General features: G+C 38.4%; 1 protein-coding gene and 1 long non-coding RNA gene across 5 annotated transcripts in view; one reads left to right on the forward strand and one right to left on the reverse strand.

Annotated features, from left to right (window-relative positions):
• LOC134737147 (uncharacterized) lies at positions 1 to 24218 on the forward strand. Of its 2 annotated transcripts, none has more exons than XR_010121783.1 (3): positions 1 to 266; positions 980 to 1095; positions 22770 to 24218. It is a non-coding gene; the product is annotated as an uncharacterized lncRNA (long non-coding RNA). The 2 variants fall into 2 exon arrangements; XR_010121784.1 differs by having other exon boundaries at positions 1 to 188.
• ADCY8 (adenylate cyclase 8) overlaps positions 1 to 25332 on the reverse strand; it is a 274396-nt gene that overhangs the window by 80108 nt on the left and 168956 nt on the right. For all 3 annotated transcript variants that reach the window (XM_055287260.2, XM_055287261.2, XM_055287262.2), the window contains one exon: positions 18355 to 18455. In XM_055287260.2, coding sequence (XP_055143235.1) covers positions 18355 to 18455 — 101 coding nt within the window. The remainder of the gene's footprint in view (positions 1 to 18354; positions 18456 to 25332) is intronic.

Here is a 25332-nt window from a genome sequence, read left to right on the forward strand (position 1 = left end):
TCTCTTTATTGAGAAACTTTGCAAAAAACAGAATATTTGGCTTGATTTATTGCTCCTGCCCATTTTTTCCCTCTTCTTTTATTATTAATTTTTGTCACCAGGCAACTGCTGTCATGGCAACACACCACTCTAGTTTGATATCAACACTCTGGCTGTGGGATGAACCCACATACCCTTTCCCCTTCAAGGTGGGTTTTATGAAACTTGCCCCCTCCATCTATCCTGATACCAAGAACTGGATTTGGCATTGGTTTTAAGTTGCTCAGGTTGGTTCCTGGTTTTTGGTTTTCATGGACTATACCATAAGTTATTTGAGACATGGGTAAGGAGAACTCATCCTTGTCCAAGGCATCAGCATCACTCTCGAGTTTACATCTTGAGTTTCAAACTCTCATCAAAACTCTGTCCCATGGTAGCCTGTGTCAGTTAGACACCTGTGCTCAGTGCCAGGATGCTTAGTCTGTGATCTAAAACTCCATCTCTGGAGGCATCTTTAACTCCTGTCTCTATCAACCTATTTATCACCATGCAATCTGCTTCTCCTTGGGAATTAATTCTTTGTTCTCAACTCTGTGTAGCCATTCATGTCATACACTGGCAGCTCTAATTTTTCCATCTCTATTTCAGGCAGCAAACTGATGCAGGCATTAAAGGGTACCTTGATAGAAGTGGTGGGAGATTTTATATCTGTTCCTTTTTCTATAAATTGAGGTTTATTCATCTGGCATTAATATCTTCCATTGGCCAGTGCTAAATAAATGTGTGTTCAGCAAATAAAGTTGAACTCATCTTCTTTTCCTAACACCATCTCTTACTATCCTCCTCCTTAAACTTCTTATGTATTATTAATAACACTAGTATAAATAATGTATTGAGATCTGATTATGTGTTAGCCACTATGCTGAGCATTTTATATATAATATCTAATTTCCGTTCATTAGAATGAACCAAAGAGGTCTTTTTATCTCTTTTTTTCCAGATGAAGATTCAAGGCTCAGAGGGAAGAAACCTTCCAGGCAACATACAGTTGGTCAGTGTTAGAGCCAGAATTTAAAGTCCACTCTGTTATACCATTCTGATATTCAAATCACTTTGGTGAGTAATAGATCTCCCATGTTTGCATTAATCTTTTTTGCTTTTATGGTTTCATCATAATATTTATTTATTCAACAAGTCTTCTTCTCAGCTATACAGTGGCAGGCATCAGGGTACTGGGGCCAAAGACACATCTTCCTCATCTAGGTGATTATAATTGAGAGAGGAATATAAACATGCAAATGATAGGATCTATAAAGAGTTATAAACAAACATCAATTGAAAAATAGGAAAGGGAATCAAGGGAGGCTTCATAAAAGAGGTGACTTTGGGTTAGGCTGTGAAGGTTAAAGAGAAGGCTTGCAGGTAGGAAAGAGTGGGGAGCATGAGCAAAACATCAGAAGAATGGGAGTGACCAGTGTCTTCAGAGTTTCCCAGTAACTCAGGCAGTGTGGCTGTTCTCAGGAGCTTTGTCCTATAGGCAATGTGCAGAAGGAAGTAATCAGATCTGTGTGTTTGAAAGACAACTGTGGTGGGAGGTGGAGGATGAAGTGAAGAGGAAACGTGTTTAGAGGAGTTAAATAGTTGAGGCATGAGTTAATGAGGGAGGAACACAGGGGAACAGTATGATAATTGGGGGGTGCAGGGAAAGATGTGGAGGTATATTAATATGTGTTTTGTATGTATGTGTAGAGGGTATTTGAGAGAGGGAAGTCATTAAGAATGACATTAATGTTTTTTATTGTAACTGGGTAAGTGCAGGAAAAGAAGCTAGTCTGTACAGGAGATAAGTTGATAAAGTTGATTTTGGACACAATGCATGTTTGGTACTTGTAGATCATTCAGTTACAGATATCTAGATGTCCAGGCAGTGAGGGACAATTGAGGAACTCTGAGGCTAGAGGGAATAGGTGATGACTGAAGATCGAGGAATGGAAGCATTTGCCCAAGGATAGTGTGTACAGCAAGAATCAAGAGGACCCAAGATGAGCTGTGGGGGATGCTAATGGGCTGGAAGAAGAGAAGACAGCAAAGAGAATTTGTGAAACGTGGTTAGATAAGCAGGAGAGCAGGAGTGCATGGCATCATGGCAGCAGAGGGGGGATAAGAAATTCACATGGAAAGAGTAACCAAGAATGTCAATTTCCTCTGCATGATGAAGCTACTTTAAGGCTGGAAAGTGACTCCTCCCACAGCCTCAGCTATTGTTGGTAGAGGTTTTGTTTTGTTTTTCACTAGCAAAGTTTTGATTTTATGGATCACCTTGACGAGAAATCTCTGTAGGAGTTCTATATAAGAACAGAAGGTTGGTGCATCAGTGAGTTCCCAGAGGGCTCTAGGCAGATGGGAAACTTCCCTCCAAACAGGCTGGAAAAACACTCCCTGACAACACACCATTATTTCTGGGCACCAGGGGAGATAAATGAAAAAGAATGCAGGTGGATCGCTTTGTCAGGAAGTCCCATGAGAGAGGGGGCCAATTTCAAGGCTCATGTGGCTCATTCACATGAGGCAACCAATGAGTATAAAAATGTCTCTTTTCAAAGTGTGAGACAGAAGCAAACCAGGGAAAGGCAAGTTTGAAAGATGCTGAGTTGGAGCCTCCAATTCTTACATGGCCACCACTGTCTGTGGACGTCCACATGGCATACAGGGCCTTGAGTGTCTGCTCTTGGCTCTCTCTCCTGCCTTTTTTTTTTCCTCCCACCCCCTTCTGCACCCCATGGTCTGGGCAACGCTGAACTATGTGCGGTCTGTACCCAGTGCTATGCACTTTCTGCCTTATGGGCACTTAACATGGCATGTCCTGTTCTTCCTGCAAGGCTCAGCTTTCCTTTGGTTTCTTCCATGACACTTGGCATAGGGCTGAGTATACAGAAGGTGCTCAATAAGTATTCATTGACTTATGCTTTTTCTGGGAAGAGAAGACTCTGCTCCTCCCCTCAGCAGCCTTCAAAGGGAAGAAGACTTCCACCTACATGCCCAGACTATCTCCCTGCCTGCTCACTATCTCTCTCCAAGGAAGGAGGAAGGGCTAATCCAGAAACTATCGGGGGTGCTCAGTGGACCTCATTTTCCTTGGAGGGCAGGGTCATTGTTAAAGGTCAGTGTTTATGCACAGTTCAGACGCTTATACTCTCCTCCTCTTCGATCCACTGAGATGACAGGGAAGCCAGAGCCTTGATCTACCCTATGGGAGGAGGGCTGGCCATCTCTTCTCTTTGGCCAGGGCATCTCTGCCTTTAAGGAAGAAAGCCCAGGTTGGCTTAACCCTGGCTCTGGCCACAGATGGCACCATCTCAGGTCTGCCTCATTCACCTTTGACACTGGTGGAGTGCGTTGGTTTAATCTTTTGCAGCATCATAGTGGTAGGATCTCACACCAGAGTTTAACGGTGGGATATGAGGGCCAGCAGAGAAGAGATTCAGGATGGAGGCCGTGTGGTCTCTTGACTTTAGCCACATTCTGTATTCCAGCTTTTATCACAGTTTTGCATAGGCTAAATGGGCAATTGTTTGGAAATTTGTAAAATTGATGTTTTTTTTTTTTTTTTCCTCATTTTGCGATTGAACTTTTGTGTAATCTTTGGCATGGCGGGGAGTTCATCAGGGCATCTGTAGGGCTGCGTGGGAGGATTTGCACACAGAACTCACCTGAGTCCCTGACCCAGTTTTAAATGGCTTTCTTCTGGGTTTGCTGTAAAAGGGAAAGGGAGGTGAAAGACAGGCCGTGTGGTCCAGTGGCAAGAGCAAAGTCTTATATGTTTGAACCTGTAGTTCTGAAGCATAACTAGTAGTTTGGTCATGGGCCAGGTAATTGATTCCTCTGAGAATTACTTTTTAACTTGTAAAACAGGGATTTTTTAAGCCTACCTTTTAAAGGAGGCTCTGAGATTAAACAAAGTCATAAAGTAGTATAATAAAAATTTAGAGAAATGTTAGTTCTCATTCTCTATTCATTATGAAATTCAGGAAACCAAAGGCACTTTAAAGTTCTATGGCAAGGGTATTAATTACAAGATTAGCTTTTTAAGGAAAAGTATTGAGACTGTATATTACATTTCTCTGGAAATCTCTGCAGCAGTTCCTCAGCATTCATTTATTTCTTTACATGTAAACATTATAACATCAGATTGTACATTTTATCTAATTATAGAGCCACTCAGGCATCCAGGGGTTCTGAATTTGCTTTTGCATTGTTGGTGCACATAAGAGGCAAGGAAACCTTTCATTTCTCAAATTGAGTCTCAAAAAGAATGACGGGCTTTGCAAAGCTCTATCCAAATCATTTCTAGACATTAAGTCCTAATTATTCTCTGCAGTCTGTCTTCAAAACGGTTTGTATTGATATTGTGATTTGACATTTGCTGGGAAGGCAGGAATCAGTGGGGATGAGTGAACAGCCTATAGCAGCTTACGGTGCAATAGGAAACAAAAACTCAGATTATACTGAAAGATGGCACCTGGACAACGCTTTAGAATCTGCAGACTCTATGAGTGCAATAGTGTATTTGATCCTTGCAGCAACCCTGAAGAAAGATATTCTAAGCCCTTTCAACAGATGAAAATACTGTGACTCCAAAAGGGAATTTGCCAGAAATAGGCATGGTTAACTTAATTTTTACTGCAGTCTTGGCAAGTGGGCATTATCATTCCCGTTTTACAGATGAGGAAACAGAGGTTTCAGAGAGGTTAAATACATACATATAGGTAGTATAATGCACAGAAAATAATAAGACCCAGTGCCTGCCTCTTTCCCTCCCTCCCTCCCTCCCTCCCTCCCTCCCTTCCTTCCTTCCTTCCTTCCTTCCTTCCTTCCCTCCCTCCCTCCCTCCCTCCCTTCCTTCCTTCCCTCCCTCCCTCTCTCTCTAGGTCACTACCTCTCTTTCTTTTCCCTTTCCCTCCCTCCCTGCCCCTTTTCTTCTCCCCCTTCCTGCCTTCCCCTCTCTCTTTCTGTGTCTTTGTCTCTCTCTCATCACCACATGCAGACCAGATACATTGTTCTATAGTTCCAAGAAGTATTTTCTAGTCTTTCCTTTGTTTACCCTTCTTGGAGAGGCACATCTGTGGGCATGTGGAAATTAAAGGAAAGAGCTGGGTAAGCACTGTTTCTCTTTTTTTTTTTTTTTTTTTTTTTGCCAGAGTCCATTAATTTTTGCCTTGGGGGCTGAGAATTAGCTGTGGTTATATGAGTAGAAAGTCCCTCATCTGCCAAAAAAAATCCATGACAGAAGAAATGCGAGTGAAAAGCACCCACCATCAGTTTAGTTGCAAAGCATCAAACGGAAACAAAATGAGTTGGAGAGGGATCCAGCACATATTAAAGAGAGCTTTTGCTGTGTCTGGGGTAAATGGGCTACCCAGTTCCCACAGCATGTGGATTGTCTGGTCAGAGTTCAGTTTCCTTCCTTGTCAGGATTTTTCTCTTTGCTAGGTGAGGTGGGGGTGTGGGCTGTATTTCAGTTATGGGCTTCACCTTGAATTCTAGAGTTGGAGACTCCTTATGACTAGCTGCTGGGTGAGGGTCCAGGTCTCTTACCCCTGAACCCCAGGAACCAGGACATCAAGGCTTGCTCCCCTCCCCCACCCCTGTCACACCACCTAGAAAGAAATCCTGCCCAGGCCAGCTGGGAAGTGTGAGGCTCGCTTCTCGTGGAGGACAGTGGCCCCTTCTCCTGTCCAGTGCCAAGTCCAGATCCTCGGGCTCATCCTGGTCTCCATCTCTCTCATCCCCCACATCCATTCAGTCACTGTGAACCGTCAACTCTCTGCCCTAAATATCTTAAAAATTCTTCCTCTCCTGTCCACCCTTCCGCCACTCTCTTGTCCTTATTATTTCTTGCCAGATTTTTTTTTTGCAATTGCCTCCTAATTGGTCATCCCAAATCCAGATCTCACTCCCACCTCTCCATCATCCCTGTTCAGTATGATTCTTCTAAACATGAATCTGATCACATCATCTCTTTCATTAGAATGCTTCAATGAAGACTCCTCTGCCAACCAGTCACAACGCCTTAATGAACTTCACAACTCCTATCCTTCAGAATGCTCTATTTCCAGCCCTCCCTCTCCTTAATCCTTCTCGATCTTTTTCCATGACCTGGTGAGCTCCTTTAGGAACCAGGTGGGCTATCACTGTCATCTCCTCTGGGAAGCCTGCCCCAGAGGCAAAAGGACTACTTTTGCCTCACCCCAACTCCCACACATCGAATCCCAGCTTACACCTTTCCTATCACAATAGTCATCACCCCATATAATAGCTGTTCAGCTAATTGTCTTTTAGCCCTACTAGATGATCAGCTTTATGATGGCAGAGACCCTGACTGTATACCCCTGTCACTATCCAGCACAAACTGTCACACCGTTTGTTGAGTGTTTGCCAGGAATGTCAACACCTTGAGCTCTAGGAGTCCAGAGGAAGCAACAGACACGGCCGGGCCCTTCTTGGCTACCACCTTCCCATTGATAAGAGTGACTAGAGGAGCCCAGCAGGTCTGGCTGAATCCTGCAAGGCCCCACCAACACTCACAGCTCGCCACCCTGAGGTGCCTTCTCTCAGGACCCTAGTCCTCATTGTCTCCTAGGTAGTCAAGAAACTCATTCTTTCCTGGTATTCTCTGGTACCCTTCTTCTGATTTATTAATTGGATAACACATAAATATCTACATACATAGCATATACATATCTACATATGTGTCTACCTTCGTAGGATATAAGTAGCTACATATATAGTATATACACCTGCACAGATACATATATATTCCTTATGTCTTAGTCTCATTCCACCAGATTATACAGTCCAGGAGGGCAGGGATTTTGTTCTTGTCATCTTTTTTTGGTCTTGAGATTTATTCCTAGTGTTTGGAATACGTCTGGAACATAATAACCACCAGTGGCTGTTGGTGGGAGGACTCCTAGCCCACATTTTGCAAAAGTAGGTAGGCCTCCCCTCACATTAATAACTTTTTAAAAATGGTAATACAAAGCATAAATAAAGAAAACCACACAAAAGTATAGCTTCATTAGTTCTTATAAAGTGTCTGCCTTTGTAATGACCATCAATTCCTGAAATAGAACTTCGCAGGGCACACCAAAAGCCCATCCATGAGCCCTGTCCCAATGATAATCCTCTCTCTCAACCCTCATTAATCACTTTCCATTTCCATTTCTTTATAGTTTTATCCTTTCTTTATAGACACTACAGTTTAGTCTCACCCATTTTTATTAAACCTGATTTGTCTTTTAAATCTTAAAATCTGTAACTTCTCTCTTTATCCTTTTGTCTTCATTACAATGTATTTATTGAAAAACACATGCCTCTGACCCATAGCATTTCTTACTCTCTGGATTTTACTGGTATGTACTTAGTCAACATTCTCTGTCCTCTATAATTCCTGAAAATTGGAAGCTGGATTCAAAGGCCTGACCAAATTTAGGTTTGATCCCATTGGCAAGACCATAGGTGGTGTGCGCCCCCACCAAGAGGTATGGCTGTCTGTCTTATTTGTGTTGATAGCATCCTCTGATGCTCAATTTGTAGACCCATTAATTCATTATGGGTTGGAATATGATGATATTTTAATTCTTTGATTTCTTTAAAATGTTTTAGCTAGAATAATTTTATGATATTTCCCCTCACTTACTATTTAGGGATCTTATGGTGAAAAGACACTGGTTTCTCTCACTTTTTTACAAGTTTTCCAGATAATCAACCACTTCTCTATCATCCACTAAACACTACAAACTTAAAAAAATAATTACAAACTCATAAAGCTAAATATATTTGCTGAGTTTTAATAAGTATTTTAATAATTATCCCCATTGCAGCTCAAATTATTCCATCTTTGGACAGTGGGAACTTCTATAATGTGGCTCCTGCATTCTTTTGATATGATCCTAATAGTGTTTGATGGCATCCTTGCTTTCTTGTAGGACAAGATGTTCTAGGCTTATCTAGCATATTTCCTGTTCCAGCCCTAAAATTAGCCATATCTCCAAATTTTTTTAAAAAAAATACAGATAAATTACTTCAAGACCATAATCTAGCCCTGAGGTATGCTCATAGTTGCTGAGTTGGTCATTCTTTCTAAATCTTCCCATAGGTGTTTCTCCAGTCCAGGATATCATCTTCCATTTAGTTGTTATGTCTCCTTAGGCGCCTCCTTGCTGTGACATTTTCTCAGACTTCCCTTGTTTTAAATGACTTTGACAGGTTTGAGGAATACTGGTGAAGTATTTTGTAGACTGTCCCTCAATTGAGATTTGTCTGAAATTTTCTTCATGATTACATTATGGGTTTGGAGAGGAAGACCACAGAGATTATGTGCCATACTTACTAGATCCCATTAGCATAACTTATCACTGTTAGTATTAACCTTTATCCCCTGGGTGAGATAGTGTTTGTAAGGTTTCTCCATATTTGCCCCCTGTACATAGTTTACTCTTTGGAAGAAAGTCACTTTTGCTGTTGCCCATACTTAAGGAGTGGGGAGTTAAATTCCTCCTCACTGAGGATGGATTATCTTCATAAAATATGTAGACTTTCTCTGCATGGGAGACATATCATTAATTTATATTAGTATGAACTGGTGGATATTTATTTTATATTGTGGATTATAAATAAATACTACATTGTTTATTTTGTTGCTCAATTTATTCCAGCTTTGGCCCTTGGGGGCTCTTTTGTTGGCTCCTGTGTCCCTTTGAAATACTCCCATTATCATGTATGTGTGTGTGTGTGTGTGTGTGTGTGTGCATGTGTATGTATGTACGTTTTAATTTTCTGGCCCTACAAGATAGCCAAGGCTAATCTTGTATATTTCCTGTCCCACTGCTAGATTCAGACAGTTCTCCAAGGAGCCCTGGTTCCTTTTATTGGATATTGGCATTAGAAACCAAGATGTGAGTTGTAGATGTGCTCATTACCACTGAGGTGTCATTGCTTCCAGGCCCTCTCCACTGACAGAGGAAGGAAATGTATGTGTATATTCTAACCTGTGCATATAAACATATCTATAAATATTCCTACATGTAACCATCTCTATCTATATTAAGCTACACATGAGTTCCTATGGATGTCTCCAACTCTAATCCATTACCACAGGGATATTTCTAACTTTCTCCCTTCGCTTGCATGTAAACTTCCATTCCAATAATGAGAAAACTGACTCCCACAATCTGCCATCCATTTACACAATTGCTTAGTTCCAGTATACATATATAGGTGTTGCAAATTCTTAACCCATGCCTCAATGGGAAATTCCTATATCAACTAGAGCACAGTGCTTAAGTGCAGTTTCTCTTGCCTTTAATCCTACAAACTTCTCTGATTTTCAAAGCTACTTAGTACACCATTTTATCCCTCACATCCCCTTCAGGGAGGTTGCTTCATGCACTTTTAATACAGTTAGGTTCTTTTGTCACAGTCTGATTCCATCATGGGATCCCATAAACTCCTAAATAAAATGTTTTAAAGCCTGTATATATTAAAGTTCATTCTCTGTGCTGTAAAGTTTTATAGGTTTTGATAAATGCATAGTGTCAGGTATATACCATTACAATATACTGAATGCACTACCCTAAAAAATGTGCTGGACCTCATCTCTTTAATTCTCCTTTCCCTTATTCCCCAAGCTCCTCTCACCTAATGATCTATTTACCATTTCTATAGTTTTGTCTTTTCCAGACATTATATAAATGGAATAATATGTATAAAGCCTTTCAGACAGATTTCTTTCACTTAGGAATATGCATTTAAGGTTCATTGATGTCTTTGTGTGGCTGGTATCTTATTCCTTCTTATAATGGAATGTTACTTCATTGTCTGGACGTGCCACAGAGTTTTTGTTGTTGTTGTTTTCTCCAGCAAATTGTATTGACATTTATTTATTTATTTATTTATTTATTTATTTATTTATTTATATATTAGTCATTGTACTAGGTATGTAGTGGTAGGTCATTGTTTTAACTTAAATTTCCCTTATGGCCAATGATGTTGAGCATTTTTCACATGCCTATTTGGTATCTGTATATCTTTTTTGGTGAGTCGTTTGTTTAACTCTTGTGTCCATTTAAAAAATTGGGTTATTTTCTAATTGTTGAGTTTTAGGAATTCTTTGAATATTTTGGATGCAAATCTTTTCCCAGATACATGTTTTACAAATATTTTCTTCTGGTCTGTGGTTTGTGTTTTCATTCTCAAAACAGTGTCTTCCACAGATGAGACATTTTAAATTTCAGTAAAGTCCAACTTACAATTTTTTTCTTTCATGGATCATAATTTTGGTGGTGTGTCTAAAAACTCATCACCAAATTAAAGACCAAAATGTTATTTATGTTTTCTTCCAGAAATTTTATAGTTTTGCATTTAGGTATATAAACCATTTTGTGTTAATTTTTGTGAAGGTTTAAGGTCTGTGTATAGGTTCAAGTTTTTGCATATGGATATCCAATTTTTTAATTTATTTTTTTACTTTATTTTAAGTTCTGAGATACATGTGCAGAGCATGCAGGTTTGTTACATAGGTATACATGTGCCATGGTGGTTTGCTGCACCTATCAACCCATCATCTAGGTTTTAAACCCCACATGCATTAGGTATTTGTCCTTAAGCTCTCCCTTCCCTAGCCCCCACCCCCAACAGGCCCTGGTGTGTGATGTTACTCCCTGTGTCCATGTGTTCTCATTGTTCAACTCCCACTTATGAGTGAGAACATGCAGTGTTTGGTTTTCTGTTCCCATATTAGTTTGTTGAGAATTGGACATCCAATTTTGCCAGTACCATGAGTTAAAAAGAATATCCTTTCTCATGGAATTTTCTTAGCATCTTTGCCACAAATCAATTGATTATATTTGTGTGGGTCTATTTTGGGGGCTTTCCTTTCTGTTCTATTGAGTGATGTGTTTATTCTTTCTTTAGCATCATACTGTAGCTTTATAGTAAGTTTTGAAATCAGGTAGTATGAATCCTCTAGCTTTGTTCTATTCTTTTATGGTATTGTGTTGGCTATGCTATATTTGTCTTTTCATACAATCTTTAGCATTGGTTTGTTGATATTATAAAATAGCTTGCTGAAGTTTTGACTGACAATGCATTGACCTATAGTTAAAGTTGGGAAAAATTAACATCTTAACAATATCAAGTCTTCCAATCCATGAACACAGAATATCTCTTCATTTATTTACATCTTTGATTTATTTCACCAGTGTTTTGAAGATTTCTTGTACAAATTTTGTCAAATTTATATTTAAGTATTTCATTTTTGGTGCTATTGTAAATAATATTGTTTCTTTAATTTCAAATTTCAATGTTAGATTGCTGTTATAAAGGAAAACAATTGACTTTTGTATATTGACATTGTATTCTGTGACTTGACTATATTTGTTTATCAGTCTTAGAAATGTTTTGGTGGGTCCTTTGGGATTTTCTGTATAGAAAGTTAAGTCATTTGTGGATAAACATAGTTTTATTTCTTCCTTTCTGATATGTATGCCTTTTATTTCTTTTTGTTGTTTTATTTCAATAGCTAGGACTTCCAATATGATATTAAATACAGGTGGTGAGAGTGTATTTTTGTTTTGTTTCTGATATTGTGGGGAAGCTCCAGTGTTTTACCACTAAAGATGATGTTATCTATAGCTTTTTTTTTTTGGGGAGATATTCTTTATCAAGCTGTAGAAGTTCCCTTCTGTTGCTAGTTTTCTGAGATTTTTTAACATAAATGGACATTGAATTTTATCCAATGCATTTCTTTGGCAATTGATATGATCATATGATTTTCCTTCCTCAACTTACTAATATGGTGAACCACTATTGTTTGATTTTAGAATGTTGAATAAACTTTATATACTTGGAAGAAGTTCTGTTGGACCATGGTGTATACTTCTTTTTATACATTGTTAGATTTCATTTGCTAATATTTTGTTGAGAGGTTTTATGTTTATGTTTATGAGTTTTCCTTTACTTCAATGTTTTTGCTGGGTTTTTATATTAGGGAAATAATGACCTGATAAAATGAATTAGAAATTGTCCCCTCTCCTTCTATTTTCTAAGACGTTATGGAGAAGTGGTATTACTTTCTCTTTAAATATTGGTAGAATTCACCAGTGAAACCACTTGGGTCTGGTGTTTTATTTCTCGTAAGTTTAAACATTATTAGTTAACTTTATTAAATAGATATAAGGCTATTCAGATTGTCTTTTTCTTCTCATTGGAATGTAGATAGTTTGCGTCTTTCAACAAATTGGTCCATTGCATCCCAGCTATCAAATTTATGGACATAGAGTTGTTTGTAATATTATTTTCTCATTATTTAATGCCCATGGGATCACCAGTGAGAACCACATTTTCATTTACGATGTTGGTAACTTGCGTCTTCTTTTACTTTGATTAGCTTGGCTAGAGGTTTATCAATTTTATTGATATTGTCAGAGAACTAGATTTTAATTTTGTTGATTTTCTTTATTGTTTTCCTGTTTTCAGGTTTATTGATTTTTGCCCTAATTGGTAGAATTTATTTTCTCCTTTCTGTTACAAGATTAAATTGCTTCTTGTTCTGTAGTTTCCCAAGGTAGAAGCTTAGATTGTTATTAATTTTAGATCTCTTTTCTTTTATAATATATGCATTTAATGTAAATTTCCCTCTAAGCCCTGCTTTCATGGCAAGTTGCGTTTTCATTTTCATTTAGTTCAAATTTTTTTTTTTTTTTGAGACGGGGTCTCGCTCTTGCCCAGGCTGGAGTGCAGTGGTGTAATCTCGGCTCACTGCAAGCTCCGCCTCCCAGGTTCACGCCATTCTCCTGCCTCAGCCTCCCGAGTAGCTGGGACTACAGACGCTCGCCACTACGCCCGGCTAATTTTTTGTATTTTTTAGTAGAGACGGGGTTTCACTGTGTTAGCCAGGACGGTCTTGATCTCCTGACCTCGTGATCTGCCCGCCTCGGCCTCCCAAAGTGCTGGGACTGGAGGCGTGAGCCACCGTGCCCCGCCCAAAATATTTTTAAATGTCTCTCTAAGTCTCTTCTTTCACTCACGTGTGATTGAAGAGTGTGTTATTTAATCTCCAAGTGCTTTGGGACTTTCTAGCTATCTTTCTGTTATTGAATTTTAGTTTAACTCTACTATGATCTGAGAATATGCTTTGTGTTATTTTTCTTCTTTTAAATTTATGAAGGTGTGTTATGGCCCAGAATGGGGTCTACCTTGGTGACTGTTCCATGTGCGCTTGAGAAGAATGTGTATTCTTCTATTGGGTGGAATAGTCTATTAATATTGATTAGCTAAGTTCAGGTTATCTATATCTGTAATGATTTCCTGCCTACATGATGTATTAATTACTGACAAAGGGATGTTGAAGTCTCCAACTATAATAGTGAGTTTATTTATTTATTTTTTCAATTCTATCAGTTTTTGCCTTATGTAGTTTGACATTCTCTTGTTAGGCACATAAATGTTCATATTGCTAGTTCTTCTTAGAGAATTGATTTTTTAATCACTACATAATTTCCATTTTTATCTCTGATAATTTTCCTTGTTCTGAGTCAATTTGGTGTGAAATTAATATGGCTACTTAAGTTTTTTTAAAATTAATGTTAGCATGGTATATTTCTTCATTTCTTTAACTTATTTGAGTCTATATATATAGTGGGCTTCTTGTATACAACATCTATTGGGGTCTTTTTTTTTTATCTACTCTGACAAGCTCTGCTTTGTAATTGGTATACTGAGACCATTAACATCAAAAAGTAATTATTTTTATGCTTGGTTTAACATCCATCATCTTTGTAACTATCTTTTTCATCCATTGCATTTATTTTTTGTTTGTTCACCTTGTTTAACATTCTGATTTTGATTGAGCATTTTATATGATTTAATTTTATTTTTTTAGCATATCAATTATATTTCTTTCAAAAACTTTTTTAGTGTTTGCTCAAGAGCTTAAAATATGCATTTTAGGCCGGGCGCGGTGGCTCACGCTTGTAATCCCAGCACTTTGGGAGGCTGAGGCAGGCGGATCACGAGGTCAGGAGATTGAGACCACGGTGAAACCCCATCTCTACTAAAAATACAAAAAATTAGCCGGGCGTGGTGGCGGGCGCCTGTAGTCCCAGCTACTTGGAGAGGCTGAGGCAGGAGAATGGCGTGAACCTGGGAGGCGGAGCTTGCAGTGAGCCGAGATCGCGCCACTGCACTCCAGCCTGGGCGACAGAGCGAGACTCCATCTCAAAAAAAAAAAAAAAAAAAAAAAAAAAAAAAAATATGCATTTTAAATTAATGTAACTCAACCTTCATACTGCTTCATATGTAATGCAATTACCTTAAAACAAAGCATTCCCAATTCCTTCCTTATGTCCCTTGTGACTTTGCTATTGTTCATCTCACTTTTATCCATATTTATAACCACCAAATACATTGTTAATATTGTTGCTTTAAACAAAAAATAATATTTTAGATCAATTAAGATTAAGATAAGAACATTTTACTTAACTTCATTTATTTTTTCTGTGATGCTCTTTCTTTATGGAGATCCAAGTTTCTGATCTGTATTATTTTCCTGCTGTTTGAAGAACTTTTTCAGATTTCTTACAGGGAATGTTGGCTAAAAATGTAGTTTTTGTTTTTCTGAGAAAGTATTTCTTCTTTACTTATAAAGCATATATAATTCTAGGTTGATGGTTTTTCTTTTAATACTTTAAATCCTTGACTCCACGCTCTTTTTGCTTACATGGTTTCTGACAGAAAGTGTCATGTAATTCTGATCCTTGATCCTCTACAGGTAAGGCAGTGTCCTTCCTTCTGGTAAGATGATGTCCTTCACTGTGTATCCTGTAAGATTTTCCCTTTGTCTTTCATTTTCTGCAGTCTGAATACAATATCTTTTTTTTTTTCTTTGATGTTTATCCTGGTTGGTTATTTTTATTTAACCAAAGTAACCTTTAAAGTTCTTTGGTTCTGTGATTCTGTGGTTTGTTGTCTGTTAAATTGTCCCAGAGTTCTTGGATGCTTTGACACATATCCCCTGCCCAACCCCCATTCACTTTTCTCTTTGCATTTCATTTAGGGAAGTTTCTATTGACCTGTCTTCAAGCTTACTGATTATGTCCTTGGCCTTGCTGAGCCTACTGATGAGCCCATTGAAAGCATTCATTATTTCTGTTAGGTGCTTTTAAATTTTTATCCTTTCCTTTCATTTCCTTTGATTCTCTTAGAGTTTCTATCTCTCTGTTTATATTGTCCATTTTTTTCTTGCACATTGTCTACTTCGTCTATTAGAACCTTTAATATATTAATAATAATTATTAAAAATTCCCTGTATGATAATTTTCACTCTGTTATAGCTGAGTTTGATTCTGATGATTGCTTTGTCTCTTCTTTTTTTTGGTATGCCTTGTAATTTTCTGTTGAAAACTGTTCATATTGTATCGGGTAATAGAAACTGAAATAAATAGGTCTTTTCTGTGAGGATTTATATCACTCTGGCTGGGAGTTAAGCTGTTAAGGTTTGCTATAGTTGTATGTTCCAGTAGCTTCAAATTCCTCTAGTGTATTAGTTTTCCCCCCTTGATATGGGCTTCCCTGAGTACTCTTTCTCAGAAAGAATCTGTGTCTTGCAGTTCTTTCAGCTGTTAGTATCCATGGTTAGTATACAGGGTCCTTGTTGGTGTGATGTTAAGGTGTGTGGAAGAAGGCTCTCTCAATCTTTTTAATTTTCTTTTTGACTTAAAAAATGATGTTCTTTCTTTCACTTTCTATATCTCTTGTCATTTTTGCTCTGTTTATGTGCTGTATGTTCTCTTTTGCTGTTTTCATTTCTGAAATATATATTTTTAAAAATTTTTATTTATTTCCTGAGCCGTCTTTCCAAATTTCTAAGTTTTTCTAATTTTGGTTAGGTTGTTATTTCATGTCTTGAACCACATTAAGTGCTTCAGCTTCTTTTAAAAGAATAGGTTAAAATTTTGATATATTTTGTGGGCATGTCTTTCTGGAGTGCTTTCAATGACTACAAGAAGATAATTCTACTTGTTATTCTCTTATTTTTTATAATAGCTTAGTATAGGATTGCCATCAATGTATTTTGCTGCTCATTTTTGTGTGAAACACTTCCCTGAACTTTTAGAAAGAGGATGGTTCAGGATTGTTTATTTTTTTAACTCAATAGAGCTTTCTCTTTGGTTGCTTTCATGCAGTGTTTCAAAACATGATAGCTAGAATTCCTTCCCACTTTAACCTGTATAGCCCTTATTGTAAGTGATTTTTATTTCACTCACACAGTTCCTTTCAGGGCTTTATCATGAGATGGAGATTAGATGATCAGTTTCACGAGTTCATAGTGTCTTGATGGTTCCAGCTCTTTAGGCCTTTCAAAATGTTATTGGATTGGGCAAACTCCTTCCCACTTTCATTTGCTTTCTTAATTTGGCTCACGTACTTCTCAGTGCATATCTTTTGGCTATATTGAGGTCCTTTTGTTCCCCGGTGTGACATGCCCGGTACTTCTTTCTGCTTTCTCCCATACAGGTACTGATATCACACACATTTTGGGGCTATTGGGGGATTGATGCTACCCATTTCTATATTGGAATGTATGGATCTATCACCTTTTTTTTGTTATAAATAAAGTCCATGAGGTTTTTGGTTTTGCTATCTAGTTGGTCAGATTTGTAAGAATTCTGAGAGATTAAGAAATATACCATCTGTCCCATCATCTTCCTGGAATCCCCTCTCTCTTTCTAATGTCCCCTGCTAATTAGGGGGAAGGTCAAGCATGGCCAGCCCTTGCATATTAGTTAACTTGAACATCTTTCTTCTACAGCATCATGCTATAATCTTCCTAAAAGTCTCCTGGGGCTTCTTCCCACCCTCAGGATCATTTCCAAAGTCTTTAACATAGTTATGAACATTGAACTTCTGCTGGTTCTCTTCTTTTTCAGCCATAGTGTCTGCTATATTCTTGCACAAGCCCTTTGCTATAGGCTCTCACATTTACTCACTATTCTATAAACACAAGGCCTTTCTCACTGGTATGGTTTTGCCAGAGCAGTTTTCAAATGGAATACTCTCCTACTTTTTCCTCTCTCATCTTAGTCAAATCAAAACCTTTTCTGCAAATTTTTCCTTGAGTCATGTGGTCAAAATGAATCACTTATTTTGATGCAAAGCAGTCTAGTAACTAAAAGCATAGACTCTGTCTCTGGGTTCAAATTTCAGCTCCGACATTACACGACATGTGACCTGGGATGAATCCTCATCTACAAATGGGAATTGGAATGCTGCCTCACCCATTAGGTATTTTTGAGGTTTTTTGAGACAATCCATGGAAAAGATGTAGTACTTTCCTGGCATGTATAAGTGCTCAGTAACTGGGAGCCATTGTTAATGTCTTTGTCACCTACTAAATTATGTCTTAGAGGTTACAGAACCTCTTCTTCCAAAACTGTATCATCCTCAGGGGCTATAATGTTCCTTTGCCTATAGTAAGTATTTAAAAAATATTTGTTGATAGTATTTTTAATCATGTGAAAGGGGAAAACTCATGGTAAATATAGGGAGAAGGCAATTTAGCTGAGAAAAGAGGCAGGAGCTAGCTTATAGTTTCGAGGAGAGGAAAAAGCACAGCTATTGGACTAATCCCAGAACTAGGTTCAAATCCTGGCTAGAGCATCTATACCCTGGACAATATGTGTTTAATAGAGGGTTAAGAATCCAGACTCTAGAGCTAGTCTTCCTGGGTTGAATCTAGGCAGTAACATCTTGAACTATGAGATCTTAGGGAGTTTATTTCGCTATTATGAGCCTCAGTTCCCTCCTCTTCAAAATGAGGATAATCATGGAACCTACCTCATGAGGTTGTCATGGGGATTCCAGAAGCTTTTGGATGTAAAGTATTTAGAACAGTGGCTGGCCACAAACAGGTGTTTGCATTATTATTAAAGTGTTGATTTTGCAGGCCCGAGGAGCTATGATGCTGTATCTGTGAATGAATTATACTCACAAAAGCACAAGTAAATGGTGATTATTGAGGTTCTTATACTTATTTTCTGCATTCATGGGTGTCATGTCAAGTAAGAGTGGGGCCTATTTTAATTTTGGTTTTGTTGTTTTTATTAATATTGGGAAAAAGATTATTGTCTGGAAAGAGTTTTAAGATATTAGCAGAGTAAGACAACCAGAATAGACATTGATACTGTCAAACATTTTGGTATGGGTCCTGGACTCAGTTATTTTAAATTCTGATCCTTTGAAAAGTCAGCTGGCTGACTCCAGGTGAGGAATCTCACAAAGATATTTCACCGGATCAATTAGTTCTTTCATATTTACCTTGAAGAAGGAAGCAAACTTTGTATTGCCGTGATAAATAGAAGAACGATAAATGCACAGACCAAGTTTGACTTGAACACTTCATCCCTCATTTGAGAATACTGTAATTAAAAAAAGAGAGAATGAGTTACTTTGCAGCAGAGTTGGATTTTGGAAGAATTAAATTTTAGCAGTGTTTGAGGTTGAGGGAAACAAGAAGAAACAAGGCAATTAGATTTTTTTTAATTAAAAATAATTCATATCTTAATAAAACCTTCACAGAGCATTATCCCCATCCCTCCTGCCAACTTTCCAGTGAGAGTCCAGGAGTAAATAAATACGATGGGAGGGATACTTTGCATGAGCTTATCCAGTTCTTCCCCTCACTCTGAACTAACATTATTTTAACAGAACAGAAGAGCGCACATCCATATATGCAGCAAATCAAATTCGTATTGACTTTCTTCATGAGTAAACTTAAGTCATATAAGGATCTTGCACTGTTTCATGTTAAGTTTGGGAATACAGGGAAATGTTTTACCACGAAGTCTTTCTGCCTCCTTTTTTTATTAAAAATAAATTCTCAGGTTCTTAAAATAGAAAATAGCCTAAGAGATCTCCAGCTAGCGTAGCCCTTTCATTTCACAGAAAAGAAACCAAGACTAATAGACCAATATGCTTGATGCCCTCTGTGTCTGCTCAAGGCAGCCCTGGGGAATGGTAACTTTATTTTCATTATCCAGAGTACTCAGTAATTTCATTGTCTAGTTTTAAAAGCTTCTAGAAGGTCAGCACTCAATGTGTATTTGCCTTACTTCTGCCTAGTCTCTTGAACCATCTTGGAGTTACTAAGCTGGGGAATATCCACTTCCTCCAGAAGGTGGGAAGGTTTTTAAAACTGAAAAAGACCTTAGAATTAGCCTAAACCAAGCCCCACATTTGACCTTAATGAGAGAGAGGTCTAGTAGCAGGCAGGTTATTTTGTTTTGGGGGGACAGAAAACTAAGCGTCGCTTGAAACTTTGTAATCCCTGATTTGCATTTCATGGTTACTTCATACAGGAAGCTGGCAAATAGAGGTCTCACAACATCTTAGGCTCTATGTTCACAATACCAAGGCAAGGTTTCAGTCAGGTCAAGAAATAATAAAATCAGTCCCATCTGTTGTTGGTATGGTGTTTGCAATCAACAGTTACATGATTTTTATTCTTTTCTGACTTCTTGGTGTGGTCTGGGTTTTAGACTGAACCCTACTTCTCAGTGTCATAGCTAAGGTTTGGAGCATATCCTGTAGTTGTTGAGCTCTCTGGATGAAGCACAATGCTGTTCAGAGACTGCACGGTTATTGCTTTTGCAGGGCAATGCTTTTTCTACTCTCCAGTATTGAGGCCTCTGTCCACTTGCTGACAACCTGCTTGTTATCTGGAGGGAAACCAGGAACATGGCTCTGAAGAATCACTCTAAGCCATCCTCAACCCTGAGAAAACCACAGAAAGCCCATATTATTAATGTTATTAATAGTTACCAATAGTGCTACCCAAGAACAGGTCACAATCATAGAGGCCTACACAGAGCAGCTTGAAAATTAGCCACAAAGCAGTTAATTCAAAGAAAGATAAATGTTTGAACTCCTTCTAACAACCAATTACAGAGGATCTAATTATTCTTTGTTGGCTTACTGTTTGTTTGTTTTGTTTTTTTTTTTTTTTTTTGAGACAGAGTCTTGCTCTGTCACCCAGGCTGGAGTGCAGTGGTGCGATCTCGGTTCACTGCAAGCTCTGCCTCCTGGATTCATGCCATTCTCCTGCCTCAGCCTCCTAAGCAGCTGGGACTACAGGCACCTGCCACCACGCCCGGCTAATTTTTTGTATTTTTAGTAGAGACGGGGTTTCACTGTGTTAGCCAGGATGGTCTCAATATCCTGACCTCGTGATCCACCCGCCTCGGCCTCCCAAAGTGCTGGGATTACAGGCATAAGCCCCTGCACCCGGCCGGTTTACTGGTTAATTTCAAACCAGCATGGTTGCGTAGATTTGATAATGAAAATTTAAAAACAGCAGTAATAATAATTTTAGTGTAGTTAATCAGTACACTAAAATTCCTCCTTTTCTTCTTCTTCTTCTTCTTCCTCTTCTTCTTCTTTTTTTTTTTTTTTTTTTTTTTTTTTTTTGATGGAGTCTTGCTCTTGTCACCCAGGCTGGAGTGCAGTGGTGCAATCTTGGCTCACTGCAACCTCCGTCTCCTAGGTTCAAGTGATTCTCCTCCCTCAGCCTCCTGAGTAGCTGGGATTACAGGTGCCCACCACCATGCCTGGCTAATTTTTGTATTTTTAGTAGAGATGGGGTTTCACCATGTTGGCCAGGCTGGTCTCAAACTCCTGACCTTGTGATCTGCCCACCTCGGCCTCCCAAAGTGCTGGGATTACAGGCATGAGTCACCGTGCCTGGCCCTTTTCTTCTTTTATGTCATCCACCCATCATCATCATCATCATCACCACCTGTCATCATCACTATCATCATCACAGCATCTTGGAGTTGTAACTGACTTCCCAATTCAGAAATCCTTTTCATAACATTCTTGATGTCTCCTCAAATGTCTGTAGATTATCATCCGATGACCCTCTCTGCTTTATCTGGGAAAGTGGGTTTCTTTTCTCTGGTCCTAAGCAGGGCATCTCAGGATTCTAAACACTCTCAAGTTGAACGCTCAGATCCTGAGCTTGAGAGCTCATTGCTTTGCAAAGGCTTCCTTTCCATTATTGGCCCACGATCCCATGAAAAGATCCTTTCCTATAGATCCCAAGCCTGAGGCTCTGTGACTCCTTTTATGAATGTTTTTTACTGATGACTTAAAAAATGTCACATAATCATCATTTGTCCAGACTAAAGTTGCATAAGATATTATATTTTCAATTTTCTTCAGATGGCAAATTGGGTGGAGACAAAGTATGAAGACTTACTTTGCTTTTAGATCTGTCACTATTTTATTGTGAGCAAAGCCAATTTCTTTGAACCTCACTTTTCTTATCTGTCAAATGGGAACATTAATATAGTTCATAAGTTTGGTGTTAATGTAGTTCATAAGTTTGAAGCATTCTATTATTTTCCCTTTTGAACTTCAGTGCCTAGCATAACCACATAAAAGAAGAATCTTATAATTGTGAAGTTGACATCATCAAATATAAAATACTGTGTTTCAGAATGTGGTGCATTGTTACTCTGGAAATGCAAGGAGAGTAGGACTTCAAAAAGAAAATTCTTAATTGGCTCAGAATGATAGAGTACTGAGATTGAGTAGTGATTCATTTCACTTCCTCTTGACTTGTAAAGGTCTGAACACTCTGGCTCATAGATTTATTAAGTTAGTTGTGTGCTTATGCCTGCCAAAGTTAAAGACTCCTTGTCTTATCCCTGTTCTGTCCTCACCTGGCCCCACTTATCCTTTTATATCTCAGTTGTGAGCATGAACTAATCAAGAGCTAGATTAACTGGATTTGAATCCCAGCTCTAACACTTAGGCAACCTTGGACAAAATCTTTGAGCTTTCTATGTCTCAGTTTCCTTATCTAGAAAATGGATATAGTAATAGGAATTATCTCATAAGGGTTACTGGGAGAATGAAATGAGGTAATATATATAAGATGCTTAGAACAGTGCCTTGCATCATAACCCTATATAAATGTTACCTACTGTCAATCAATTAGTTATACATATTTTATTTCTATACTTTCATCTATGTGAAGCTTGCCTTTTCAATGGTGTTGCCTTGCAGGATGCTGTCTTCTATTCCTCTGTACAGTATTGTACCTTGCACTCAGCGATGACCCCAAAAGTGTTCACTGATTTTTCCACCATGTTATAAAAGATTCTTCTAAAGAAACTATAATCTCATGTGTGATTTTTTTAACTTGGAAGAAGACCCCACTCTCATTATTCCCCTTGCTTCTTGAAAGATTACCCACCACCGGGTAGAATTCTTAACTTTTCTAGGATCCTTAGGAAAAGTGTTCTTGGAAATGACCTGTGAACCCTTATACTTTACTGAGCCCTTGGTCTACAAGAGAACTTGGCAATCACACACACACACACACGCACACGCACACACATATGTGTACATATATATATTTTTTTCAGATAAGAAACTTGAGGATCAGAGATGTGAAAGAGCTTGTCATAGTTGGTGGCAAAATTCAGACACTTGGAACAAATTACAAATACTTCTTTGGAGATCTTAGATTAGGATTTGGAATATTATTATTTCTCAATCTTTAGGGTCTTAGTTGATTCAAAAAAAGGTCAAAATCTAGGATAAGGAATTTGAATAATAATGACTAATATCTAGTGCAAGGCTGGTGCTGTGCTACATGCTTTACATGAATGTTCTCATTTAATTATTACAACTCTTAAGGTCTTGTTTATAATATCTTCACTTTGTAGATAAAGAAACTGAGGATTTGAATAACTGAGCAACTCAACCACATCTTCACGGATTGCAAATAGAGAATCCAAAGAGTTTTGCTCTAGAATGCAGGGAATCACTGGCTACTGCTTCCTTGCCATTTTCAGAGTAAGGCTATTTTGTTCATAGGTGCATGATCAGATTTCTTGGGTATATTTCAGTGATGCAGTTTATGATGTACAGAAAGGGAAAGTGTTAAAAATTTGAGCCTGTGTAAATCTTGGTTAGAATGAAAGTAAAGCATATGGGCAAAGAATGGACAGTAGAAACAGCCTAAAAATTAGTTTAATAAAATGCCACTGCTATATTTTCTTGATTGATGAATGGATCCTCATCACAATGCAATGCAAAATAATGAGCCCCTTTTTAGACCAGGATGGGTGAACTGATAATAGGGAAGAAAACAAAAGACAGTAGATTTTATTTAAATGCAACAGAAGAAGAGTGACCACAATCTTCAAATGATAAATCACTTCAAAAATGAAAATTCCTATTTGATTTGATGAAGTTCATACCCATTCCTTCCAAGGAAGTGGAGCAGGATAAACTTGTGTTTCATTTTGTTCATGTCTGGGGATTCTGGCCCTGAATTATCTTGAAAGACATATTCAGAAATGAAATCATAGTCATGAGGGTCAATGGGGTTTTAGATCCACCACAAAGAAGCTGGGAAACCCCAGTCTGATCACATGCAACACAAATCTATTTCAGATTTCTTATCCACAGAGAGATGATCAAGGAAGTTCGCTTAAGAGGTGATGGACAGAGCTTCCAGCCTTCCATGTTTCCATGCCTGGGATAGTCCTAAGAACTCTTCCTAGGTGAGGGGGAGGAAAACCACAGTGCTTTCTTAAACTCTCCATTTTGACTGTAAGCTAAAAGGCACTGAAAGATTCTTACATTTCTTGTAAGAATGTAGAGGATGCTTGTAACTAAAACAATTATCCAGTTAATTGCCTAAACTGTAACTGTACTCTGTCTTTTTTTTTTTTTTTTTTTTTTTTTGAGACGGTGTTTCACTCTTGTTGCCCAGGCTGCAATGCAATGGTGTGATCTCGGCTCAATGCAACCTCTGCCTCGCAGGTTCAAGTGATTCTTCTGCCTCAGCCTCCTGCACAGCTGGGATTACAGGCGTGCACCACCACACCCAGTTAATTTTTTTGTATTTTTAGTAGAGACGGGCTAAACTCCCAACCTCAGGTGATCTGCTCGCCTCAGCCTTCCAAAGTGCTGGGCTCACAGGCTGGGTATGGTGGTGTGCACCTGTAGTCCCAGCTACTCGGAAGGCTGAGGCAGGAGAATCACTTGAACCCAGGAGGTGGAGGTTGCAGTGAGCCGAGATGGTGCCACTGCACTTCAGCCTGGAAGACAAAGTGAGACACTGAGTCAAAAATAAATAAATAAATAAAATATACCATTTGGATACAAGGCATAATTGCAATGAGACTAATTTTCAGTAATTTTTAAATTTCAAAATAGGCCATCTTCTCTATCTTGGTTCCTACACCAATAAAATTGTTATTAAGAGCAATCCTATGAGTGACAAGTGAGTGTGCAGAATGTCTCACTGACATACTTCTTCCCAAGTAAACTGACCTCTGAACAAATGTGGATTTAATCATGTTAAGTTGACTCACAAGGAAACATGCTAACATGCATTTAAGATCGATGGGCTTCAGAAGTGCAAGTCTGGGAGGACACCTGCCCAGGGGACAGAAGACCCTAGGTTGGTAATACATTTCCTAATGTTATGCTCTTCCTTGACAGTGGGGTTAGACTGGGCACATGAGAATTTCAAGAAGAACTTTTAAAAACCTTCCAAACCACCATTCTTCCTGCTCCCCCTTCCCAACATCTTTCATCCTTGGGAGGAAGAACTCTTCCTTTCTTCACTGGTCTAGCTCCCCCACCCCCACCCCCAGCCATGGAGAAGCCAAGAGAGTGGTAACTATTGCTATATTCTTTACCTAGAAGTCCCTGGTTGTAGATGATAATGATGTCTACACATGAAGCATTGCAATTGCTTCAGTGACCAGGTCAATGGCCTCATAATTCTGTAAGTCTATATTACACTATTATAGGTGAAATTGGTACTTCTGACTCTGAAAATGCTGGCTTTATAGGACTGGAACTGGCTAATCGATCTGATTAAAAAATACACATGAAATGGCACTTGATATCATTTGACTACCTAGAGGGTGGTAGAAACAGCTGTAATTTTGCAAGGTAATATCAAGACAATAAAGGAGTCTTAAAAGGCTACTGTCTGACTAAGGGATGGATTTCTTCCCTAAGCCTCTTTGAAAACTGTCCTTCACATCTGAAGGAGGAGGCTAAGATAGTTATACTATGTTGAGACTTACCAGAGCAGTAAAAACTCAAGAGCAGCCTGATGCTATAACAGAATAAATCTTTAAAAATCATTTTAATAATAAGATCATGAAAATGACTAGGAGATATGTGATTTAGAAAAATGAAAGAGAAAAGCTGAGACCATTTGGTTCATGCTCCATGTTCCCATTTCTGTTCATCTAAATAAGA

The sequence above is a fragment of the Symphalangus syndactylus genome, chromosome 7 (genome assembly GCF_028878055.3).
Source record: "Symphalangus syndactylus isolate Jambi chromosome 7, NHGRI_mSymSyn1-v2.1_pri, whole genome shotgun sequence".
NCBI classification, from domain to species: domain Eukaryota; kingdom Metazoa; phylum Chordata; class Mammalia; order Primates; family Hylobatidae; genus Symphalangus; species Symphalangus syndactylus.